This window comes from Oryx dammah, unplaced genomic scaffold (assembly GCF_014754425.2).
Source record: "Oryx dammah isolate SB20612 unplaced genomic scaffold, SCBI_Odam_1.1 HiC_scaffold_25, whole genome shotgun sequence".
NCBI lineage: Eukaryota > Metazoa > Chordata > Mammalia > Artiodactyla > Bovidae > Oryx > Oryx dammah.
In genome coordinates this window covers 2660891-2671310 of record NW_024070209.1, presented here as the reverse complement: position 1 = coordinate 2671310, position 10420 = coordinate 2660891, and the positions used below count along the sequence as shown (strand labels likewise).

At 59.1% G+C, this 10420-nt stretch overlaps 1 protein-coding gene across 1 annotated transcript in view; it reads right to left on the bottom strand.

Annotated features, from left to right (window-relative positions):
- Positions 1-10420, bottom strand: part of FER1L5 (fer-1 like family member 5) — a 52481-nt gene that overhangs the window by 2514 nt on the left and 39547 nt on the right. The window contains exons 31-47 of the mRNA XM_040267594.1: positions 10240-10317; positions 8997-9178; positions 8219-8407; positions 7820-7909; positions 6436-6582; positions 6193-6355; positions 6060-6085; positions 5170-5220; positions 4945-5049; positions 4503-4622; positions 3797-3958; positions 3483-3574; positions 2722-2892; positions 2360-2508; positions 1814-1953; positions 406-494; positions 70-165 (exon numbers count right to left, since the gene is read on the bottom strand). Of these exons, the coding sequence (XP_040123528.1) occupies positions 70-165; positions 406-494; positions 1814-1953; positions 2360-2508; positions 2722-2892; positions 3483-3574; positions 3797-3958; positions 4503-4622; positions 4945-5049; positions 5170-5220; positions 6060-6085; positions 6193-6355; positions 6436-6582; positions 7820-7909; positions 8219-8407; positions 8997-9178; positions 10240-10317 (2050 nt within the window). The remainder of the gene's footprint in view (positions 1-69; positions 166-405; positions 495-1813; positions 1954-2359; positions 2509-2721; positions 2893-3482; positions 3575-3796; positions 3959-4502; positions 4623-4944; positions 5050-5169; positions 5221-6059; positions 6086-6192; positions 6356-6435; positions 6583-7819; positions 7910-8218; positions 8408-8996; positions 9179-10239; positions 10318-10420) is intronic.

Here is a 10420-nt window from a genome sequence, read left to right as displayed (position 1 = left end):
CCGAGACCAGGAGCACCCCCAGGAATGACAGAACTAGGCACACCGGAGGCACCCTGTGCCCTCCCTCACCCTTTGACATAGATGTCATTTATCCTGTCGTAACTTAAACTCTTTTCCTTCGGGTCCACGAGGGTGGTTTTCCAGATAACGCAGCGGAGCTCATACCTGCAGCCACGGTTGTCTGAAGCTTTGTGGAGGAATAGCTCCCCAACCGCAGCCTCAGCAAGGGAACAGGCCTGGGGGGTGCTGTGCTCCGTGCCCACCCAAGTCAGCCTGGGCTTGGGGGGCCACACAAGGTGGCGGCGCCCTAGAGTCCCAGCAGAGGGAAAGTGTCACAGTGACTCGGGGTTGGAGCCTGCTGGTGCCCCGCACACTGGCTGGGCCGCCCTGCCTGCTGTCACTCACCTTTTAGGTTTCCTGGGCCCAATGTTGACTGGGGGGCCGGGAGGCCCAAGCTTCTTGGGGAAGATGTCCACCCACATTTGCACCTTTCCCTAGAGTGGACAAGGATAAGCTGGGCTTGGCCACCCCCTTGCCTACTCCCCACTCTCGGCATGCTGGTCTGGTGGGGGTCCCCGTCCCAGGGTCTAGGCCTGCTGAGGCTGTGTTTCTAGCACTAAGCATTGTGGGAGGTCGATGGACGTCAGACAGGAAGTCAGCCCACCATGCACCAGCTTCCACTTTCTTTTTTTTTGGCAGGGAGAACACGCTGGTGGCGTGTGATGGCTGTGAAGCTGGGGGCTGTGGTGCCAGGGCATCATATGTCACTGGGGTCTGGAGGGGGATGCCATTTAACAGGCCCTGCCTGACAGCCTCTCTGCACAGAGCTACGAATGGGATGGGGGCTGTGTTGATTAACCACCTAGTGGCCCTGAATAAGGGTAAGCTTGGTGATCTCCAGGTCATTTCATGTTATGGAACCACATCCTAAGGATGTCAAGCTTTCACCACGCACAGAGGTCTAGGCAAGAAGGGATAGAACCAGTGAGGAAAGGGGAGAGAACAAAGCAAGAAAGTAGAGTCACCAATACTTCGGCCACATGATGCGAAGCGCCAACTCATTGGAAAATAACCTAATGCTGGGAAAGATTGAGGGCAGGAGGAGAAGGGGGCAACAGAGGGTGAGACGATTATACAGCATCACTGACTCAATGGACGTGAGTTGGAGCAAACTCCGGAAGATGGTGAAAGACAGGGAAGCTTGGCGTGCTGCACTCCTGGGGTCACAGAGTTGGACACGACTTGGCAACTGGACAACAGCAACAAAAAGAGCTACCAGCGGTGAGAGTCCTTCAAATCACGTGGCCTAGTTTTATTCTTCTGAAACTGGCCCCACTGAATGAGAAGACAAGTTCAGTGAGGGTGGTCTTAAAAAGTGCTCAGCAGAGAACTTCGTTAGGCAGAACGTGCTGTCAGGTTGAGAGATGGGGAGAATGAGCCGAGCCATTCTGGTGGCTGGAGGATGGGGTATCACTGGGGTGCCTGTGGGGATTTTTATTCCTTTTGTTTGGGGTTCCTTGCTGTGCAGAAAACACAGCCTGCATTTCACAGCCAAATCAGGGTTATGATGTCTGACCCTGGCGGGTGGGGGCCCCACATGCTTCCACAGCAGACACAGGGCCTCGGTTTTTCATCGGCAACTTTTCCAGCTCTGACTCTCTCCACTCTGCGTGACATCACTGCAGCTTCTTATTAACACAACCAGAACACATTTGTCATCTTTGCAGTCACACCTGTGCATTCCTGGCCTTTCCTGCCCCTCATCCCAGATGGTGGGGCTTCCCCGCCTCCCGCGCCCCCTCAAGTCTCATACCTGGTCGATGCCCGGCTGGCTGTCGCTGTACAGAGTGCGGGTCTCCACGTGCTCAGGTACCAGGCCCTGGGTGTGCAGGAGGTACAGAGCCAGACGCTCTTTCTTAGATCCCAGGAAGCGCACTCTAGGGGGCTTGAGTTCTATATCGGAGGAGGTATCAGGAAGTCAGGGGCCTTCCCATGCCCCACGTGGGCCCCACCTTCACCCTCAGCCTGGGAGGCGGACTTGGTTATCCATTACAGGAAGGTAAGGGATCCTCCTGCCAATGCAGGTAGACTTAGAGAGGTGTGGGTTCAATCCCTGGGTTGGGAAGATCCCCTGGAACAGGAAATGGCACACCGACTCCATGCCTGGAGAACCCCATGGACAGAGGAGCCTGGCGGGCTGCAGTCCATAAGTCACACAGAGTCGGACACGACTGAAGCGACTTGGCATGTGTGCAGGGGACAGGGTGGGGGGCAATGCCCTCTGGCAACGCCTCCATGCTGAGCGCCACTGGAGGCAGAGGCCTGGGCCTGCGCTTGCTGCAGGTGTGTGCGCTCTCACCAAAGCTTTGCAGTTCGAATTTTTTCCCGTTGTAATAAACAGAGTCACCCTCAGGGCTGAAGAGAGGCGGCGGTAGTCCCTTTCGCTTGGCATGGTGCTCCAAGAGCAAGCTTGGGGGCATCTGATCCCGCCACCTGAAGGGCCCTGACCTGTGGGGAGACCCGAGTCTTGGAGAAGCCCTTGCTACCCGCTGCAGGCTGACTGGTGCTGGGAGTGGGCATGCAGATGGGTTTGGGCCCTGGCTCCCTGGCTCGGGATGCAGGTGTCTTCAAGGAGAGCTGTGGGTTCCCTCCTCCACCCTCACCTGCTCCCTTGCCCACCACCTGCCGCCCCCCTACCCCTGCCGCAACTCAGGTCCTCACTGGCAATAGGATTTGGAGAGCCCACAACGAGCTCCAAAGCCAGACAGGAGTCGGTCTTCAAGGTCAATGACTGTGGTTCCAATCTTATCATCAGGTGAGAATAGGTCAAAGTCATAGAGCTGGATCTCTAGGTCTTTCTCCAGGGGGATGGTGCAGCTCAGTTCAAACATCCTAGGGGGAGGGTGTTGGAGACACAGAGACCGAGGACTGTGTGATCCACCTGCCTCCGTTTCTCCAGCATCCTGGCCCCGTGTGCCTGTGCGCCACTCTGTTTGTTCCCAGTGAATATAGAGAGCAGAGCCTGGCATGACTGTCCTCTGCCAATAACTAGCCCTAGGTCCTGGTGGGAGAGACTTTTTCTTTTAATTTATTCGGCTGCTCTGGGTCTTAGCTGTGGCACGCAGGATCGTTAGTTGTGGTGTGAGAACTCTTGGTTGCAGCATGTGGGATCTAGTTCCCTGAGCAGGGTCAAACCTACGCCCACTGCATTGGGAGTGCAGAGTCTTAGCCACCAGACCACCAGGGAAATCCTGGGAGTAAGTTTAGATAGGCCTGGGGTGCAGGACTCTGGCTGCCTTCCAGGGCAGCGTGTTAGAGAGGGAGGGGAGAGCTGGGCTGCCCGTTGGTGCTGGTGCTTTGTCCATCCGTTGAACACGGTGCCAGGAACGCAGAAGCTAGAAGAATTCTCTGCCTCCAGGACTGCTCCTGACCCACGGGGGATGAGAGCAGGGGTGTGGGACCCGGCGCACTGGGCGGCTCACACGCCAAAGATGGGGTCCAGAGTGTTGGGCTGGTACTTGTCCCGGTTGCCAAGCATCGTCTGTCCCAGTTTCAGGATCACGTAAGGGTCACACTGGGGTTCAGAGAGAAGGGAGGGGAGGACAGGAAAGGAATCAGCCCGGGTTGGTGAGGGAGCGCAGGAGTGGGTCAGAGAGGAGCCCGCTGTACAGACGGGGCCTTTGGGAAGTCGGCAGTCTGGGCGTCAGCCTGAGGGAGCTCCGGGATGCTGCGGTGCAGGGTGAGGTGTAGGGGTGGGCAGGGCGGGGAGGCCCCGCGGCTCGGGGGTGCTGGTTACCAGGCCGTTGAGGTCTTGGGGCTGCAGGTGGAAGGCTCGCACCAGGTACACCCGCACCAAGCACTGCTGGGGGAAGTCCTCTTTCTTCGGCCAAAGCGGGAACTGGCGAGGGGGCTTGGGAGCGTCCGGGTTCTCAGGAAAGGGGTAGACGCGGAACTGGCCCTGTGCGCGTGTCAGGGAGGGAAGGTCTTGGCCGCCAGCCTGGCAGCAGCAGCCTGGCTGTGTAACTCCCTCCAGGAGGGGCCCCGGGTCCCAGGTCAGAAGAGGGGGTTGTGTTGAGGATAGCAGGACCTGCAACCCACAAGGACCGGTGGGGACAAGTGCTGCAGAGATGCTCAGCCAGGACCACGACGTTCAGGAGGGGTGATCAGGAAGGGCATTCAGAGGGGTGTTAGCGCAGGAGCTAAGCTCCCGGTTTCTGCTGAAGGGAGCTCTCTTTCCACCCCCATCCACCCCTCCAGGTCCACACTTCTTTTCAAAAGCTTGAGCCTGAGCAGGGATTGAAAAGCCCTAGCCCTTCCTGCATCAGGGGAGGCAACCCTGAGTCCTTGCAGAGGTCAGTCTCTGCCCCCGACTCCCAAGACTGTCAAGCCCTCCATGCCCGTCCTCACAATGAACATATAGGACCAGGGCTCCTATCAGAGTCTTCCCCTGGGCGGAAGGGGCCCAGGGTGATGGGTGCAGACACGCAGGGTGGGACACACACCTTGAACTCCCCTACCACAGGGCTGTCCAGCCTGGGCCGCTCCTGGTAGAGTTTGAAGGTCTGGCAGAAGTCCTGCAGGCCTTGGAAGGCTGGCACAGCCTCCAGCTCACAGTCATACACCTGTGGGAGGGTGCGGAGGACCCCACTAGTGGGGGCAGCTGGCCAGGGCCTGGCCAGAGGGGACCATTCCTAGGATGGGGCGGGCAGAGGGACCCCTGGGGTCAGCACAGCTTCTACCAGTGGGAGCGCTGGTTCCTGAAAGAGTGTGGCCAGGGGTCATGTGGTCCAGAGTCTTGTGAAAATGGTGTGGGAACACCGCCTGCTGCCCCTCTCCCCGTCTCCACCAGCTTGGCCGTTCCCTGAGGCCTCGGTACCCGTGTGCTGGCCTCCCCCCAGACTCTCCCCATCCCGCAGCAGTCCTTGCTCTCAGGGGCCTGCGAACCTTCAGGGTGTGGTAGTCTTTGTACTTGTACTTCAAGGTCTGGGGAGCGTCTCCTGTGGCCCAGAACAGCTTGCTCCACCAGTCTACTTCCTGGTCATATTCGTCCTGGCAGGGAGAGGGGGCATTTTGGCCCCTGGGGAAGGGGCAAGGTGGCTTCCTCTGCCCCTACCCCTCCCTGAGCCGCTCACGGTTGTTCCTTATTCCCTGAGGCTGAGCCTCCATCACCTCAGCTTTGCTGGACTTGAACCAGAACTTCTCACAGAGGTAACCTAGGAGCTGAAAAATGACTGCACATGAGCAGGGCAAGGCCCAGCTGCCCATCGCCTCCCACTGCCCAGGGGAGAACGGGCTCGAGGTCACGGCTCCCTTCCCATTCACAGAGGCCTCTTCATTCAGGGGTCCTCAGACATAGGATGGGGGCCAAGAAGGAGGGGAAGGTTTGTTCTAGGTTCTCGTTGCCCGCAGCCCAGATTGAACTCCGGAAGGCTCAGAAGTGGGCCTTAAGCCCCACCCCAGGCTCCTGGGTCTGAATATGCATTTGTTCAGGATGTCCCAAGGATTCCTGTGCATTCAAAGTCGACAGGTGCTGCTCCAGGGCAGCAGTTCTGAAGTTCAGAATCACTGGAATCCCTTGGGGTGGGGTGAGGTATGCAAGCGTTCATCATTTAGTAGCGTCCTACTCTGTGACCCTATGGACTGTAGCCTGCCAGGCTCCTCTGTCCATGGAATTCTCCAGGCAAGAACACTGGAGTGAGTAGCCATTCCAGGGGGTCTTCTCCAGGGGATCTTCCCCACCCAGGGATCAAACCCAGATCTCTTACATGGCAGGATTTTTTTTTACCATCTGAACCACCAGGGAAGCCCTTGAAAAAAAGAAAGAGATTGATGCCACCTGGGTCCTACCCCCAGCAGTTGGTTGGTAGTCTGGCCATCTGGGCTTTCTAAAATTCTTGAGCAATTCTAATGTGCAGCCCAGGTTGAGAATCGCTGTTCTTGAGTTTCCTCAAGTAGGCCTCACCCTGGAGGCACAGACATCAGAGCTCTGTTTAATCCACCCCCCTCAGGCACAAAGGCCATTTCCTGAAATGGCATAGGGCCTCCAGCCCTTCACTCACCTCCTGGTACTTTTTCACTGACAGCGCTGCATGGAGAAAGTGCAGTCGTGAGTCTTGGGAGAGGGGATGGGGGGGGAGGAGGGGCATCCCCCGTGGCTGAGGCCGAGGGAGGGGCAGGGAGAGAGGGTCATACTTGGGGGCCGTGGAGGCACGTAGTCCTCGGCCCAGGGGTCACAGAAGTAGGGCTGCAGAGAGTGAACGTTGGCCTGACCCACCACGGTCTCCTGGCCGAAGTCCTGATTGTCCACCACCTTCAGCACCAGGGGCAATGCAAAGGTCTCCTCCGTAGGCATGTACTGCAGCCCCCAGACAGGCCAGGGCGTGAGGCTTCCCTCGCGACGGGCACTGTCCCAGCCCTGGCCCAGGGCGTCCTTACCAGCGTGAGGAGGAGAGCAGACTGGGCGAAGTTGGGATTGGTCTGGAAGTCCCTGATGGGCTCCGTCTGCAGGGACTCCTCCCAGCACTCCACCAGGAGCCGGGGTGAGCGCACCTGCTTCATGTTGCGAAGGCCCCAGACCAGCATCTGGCGGGATGGAGAGCGGGTGGGGACGGGGACAGGCGGCGCCTCTGTGTCGGGGGCCCGGCCTGGCTGGGGGCCTGCAGGGCCAGGGCATGAGGCTGGGTGCTGGAGAGACTGATGGCACACCCGGGCCTCCTCTCCTGTGAGGAGGAGCACTCGCGCCCAGGCCCAGCACTGTCCTCTCTCCTCCTTCCTCCCTTGCTGCCCGTCTGGCCTCTAATCATTTCTCTGCGGGGCTGAGTTCCTGACGCTGGCTGCCTCCCAGGCCTACAGCAGCTGGTGTGGCCCCTGGGCTCCGAGGCATGGCTGTGCCCTCTAGCTCATGGCTGACTTGAGTCCCACAGAACTCCGTGGCCAGTCAGCGGGATAGTGCCCTGAGACCTCGCTCTCAGTGGACCCACACTGGGCACCCCACGAGCGGTCCACACCCTCCTCACAGAGCTGCCTTGGGGCAGAGTGGGACCAGCCACCGGGCCTGACCTGGGCTGTGGTGCTGGGAAGACCTGGCCCTTGTCCACTCTTGGCCGGGTCTGCGGCGGGCACATGGGTTCTGACGTGGGGTCTTCCCTGCTACTCTCAGAAGAGGTGAGAAACGTCCTGGCATTTGGAGTCTGGCAGGGCCGGGCCTAAACTCTGCTGCTGCCACTGAGCCCTGCGTGGCTGTGTTATTTCTCAGAGCCTGAATCTCCTTCTTTGGAAGGCGGTAGTCCCTAATTTTTGCTCAGGGGCCACGTGAGGCTCACACACAGTAGGTAATGAATGCTAAAGCCCTTGGTCTACGATCTGCTGGGTGCCAAGCCACTCAGTCACGTCCAACTCTTTGCAGCCCCCTGGACTGTAGCCCACCAGGCTCCTCTGTCCATGAGATTCTCCAGGCAAGAATACTGGCGTGGGTTGCCATTTCCTTCTCCAGAGGATCTTCCTGACCCAGGGATGAACCCGTGTCTCTTAGGTCTCCTGTATTAGCAGGCAGGTTCTTTACCACTAGCGCTACCTCACGATATTTTGCTGCTGCAGAGATTTGCATTAAAATACTGCAAAATATTCTATCAGAGCTTCTGCCCTTCACATCTCTCCTGTCTCCCTGTGTCTCTCACAGGGTATCTTCTCGGGGTCCAAGCTTTGGATCAGGTAGGCAGAAGGCACAAGAGGGTCAGCAGAGAGTGCTCCGTGACGCTCAGCTGCTCTGGGGACAGCTTGTGCCCCGCCCGCCCGCCTGCCCCGCTCCACACTTTGTCACCTCAATAGCCATTTTCCGGAGCGTGGGCTGGATGCTCTTGGGGAGGATGTAGATGCCGTTCTTCCAGGGCACACTTAACATGGGCAGCTGCTGTCTGAGGCTCTGAAGGGATGCGGCAGGGGAGTAGGGACCATGAGGCCCCATTGGTCTGGTCCTATTGTGCCCCCTCCCCGACCCAGGCAGGACCCTGAGAGCGCTCAGCTGAGGCGGCCCCGGAGCCCTTTGGGCAGAAGCTAGTGGCGGAGTCATGGAGAGGCTGGGCAGGTCGGCACCACCCAGCCCAGTGGTGTCTAAGCCAGGGCCCCCCAGGGCTTTCTTGAGAGACTGGACTTGGGGGCTGCCGGTTGTGGGACCCCATGGCAGAGGAGTGGGGCAGGGTTGGGGCTCTGAGCACCGCACCGCCCAGCTGGTCCCCTCTCCTAGCACCTCAGTCTCAAGGATCAGCTCACAGGACGCCAAGATTTCGCCCTCTTCGTCCTCCAGCCCTTTTACAAGGGGGTGCCACCTCATGGGGGGCAGGGTCCGGTCTTGGGCGTCCAGCCAGACCGCCGGCTGCCACGTGCTCCGTCCCCACAGTGTCTCACCGCCCTGGCGGGAAGGGAGAAGTCATAGAACCTGCGGGCCAGGCTGCCAGCATTCCGGCTCCTCCCAGGATTCCGACGACGCCAGGGTCAGGGCTGACGTTTATGTTCGCAGGATGTGCTCTGCGAATCAGCCTCACTGAGCACTTTCTGAATATTCTCCTCTACAGGAATGCCTCCTCACAGGAATTCCCTGGTGGTCCAGTGGTTAGGACTCCTCACTCCCACTGCAAGGGGCACGGGTTCCATCCCTGGCCAGAGCACTAAGATCCCTTCATGCCATGTGCATGCATACACGCTGTCGCCCAGTCGTGTCTGACTTTTCCAACCCCACAGACTGCAGCCCGCCAGGCTCCTCTGTCCATGGGATTCTCCAGGCAAGAAGACTGGAGTGCCTTGCCACGCCTTCCTCCTCCAGGGGATCTTCCCAACCCAGGGATCGAACCAGTATCTCTTATGTCTCCTGCACTGGCAGGCGGGTTCTTTACCACTAGCCACACCTGGGAAGCCCCAGTCATGCTGCACAACCAAGCAAATAGAATAAGATGAATAAAATACAGTCTCCTCAGAGCTCTGCCCAGCCCAGCCCGCCTCACCTGGGGGTCCCGCTGCCACAGTTCCAACACCACGCATGGCGGGCTGTCTCTGGTGTCCTGAGGGCTCTCGTACAAAAGAAGGTGCTGAAAGATGAGGGTCTGGGCCCATGTGGGGGCTGCAGAGCTCTTCAGGGTTTGGGTGCACTGGCTGTGGTTCAAGAAGACCAGCCTGATGAAGGGCCCTAGGGGGTGGAAGTTGAGAAGGTGGTGCCTTGGAGCTACTGACTGAAGCCCTCCTCTCTTTTGGCTGCTGGCAGCACCGGACCCAGTGCCCAGGGAGGCTCGGGCCTGCCAGCCACAGCCATTCCAGCTCCCCCAGAAGGCCACCTCAGTGTTAGGCACAGAGCCCATGGGCTGATAGCCAGAGGCCACTTCAAACTGTCATGGCTGGGGTCCAGGCGTCACAGACTCAGAGCGCCCAGTGGCTTCTCTGGAAGGGTTCTGGGGGCCAGGCTACATGTACGTGGCTGCTCTTCCTCATTATCAGCAAGTGGCCTTGGCATCAAGGGACATCACAAGGCCCTTTGGAAGAGGGTGGTGGTGGTTTAGCTGCTCAGTGGTGTCTGACTCTCTGCGATCCCATGGACTATGTAGCCCGCCAGGCTCCTCTGTCCATGGGATTCTCTAGGCAGGAATACTGGAGTGGGTAGCCATTTCCTCCTCCAGGAGATCTTCCCCACCCAGGGATCAAACCTGTGCCTCTTGAATCTCCTGCACTGCAGGCGAATTTTTTTTACTGCTGAGCTACCAGGGAAGCCCTCTTGATGTTCCCAATGGACACAGTTCCCAGTGGACACCCACTGCCCCAGCTAGACCCCATCCAGCACTCTGACCCCTGACAAAGAGGGCCACTGCCAGCCCAGGGCATCTGAAATCTCCATGTGGGGCCGGAAATTGCCAAATCTCATCCCCACCTGTCATCTGTCCCATGCAAGGGACAAGTCGCCCTCTCTCTGGCCTGCGTGTCTCCTCCTCCCCCACCCTCTTCAAGGCCCAGCTAAGTGGTCTCCTCCGGGTGAAGCCTCCCCTTCTTGATCTCACAGTGTTGGGGACACACTGACAGACCACGCCCATCCTGTGTCCCCTGTTCTCGTGTCTTTTTCACAAACCAGGGTCATGAGCTGCTGGGGGCAGGGCTCTGCATGTTTGTCACCCCCTTCCTTGCCATCCTTTGTACTGCTAAGTGGTCAAATGGGGGGGGAGGTCCCTGAGAGGCTGGCGGAGAAGGGGTGCCCTTGCCTACCCTGGAATGTCTGGACACGGCTGGACATCAGGTTCCGGGCCTGGTAGATGTAGCAGAAGAGCTGGTAGTAGTGGGGCTCTGGGAGAGAGGGGAGCCATGTCTGCACCCGCCCTCAGGCCCCCACCCCAGGCCCCATGCTCCCCGCCCTCAGGCCCCCACCCCAGGCCCCCTGCTCCCCGCC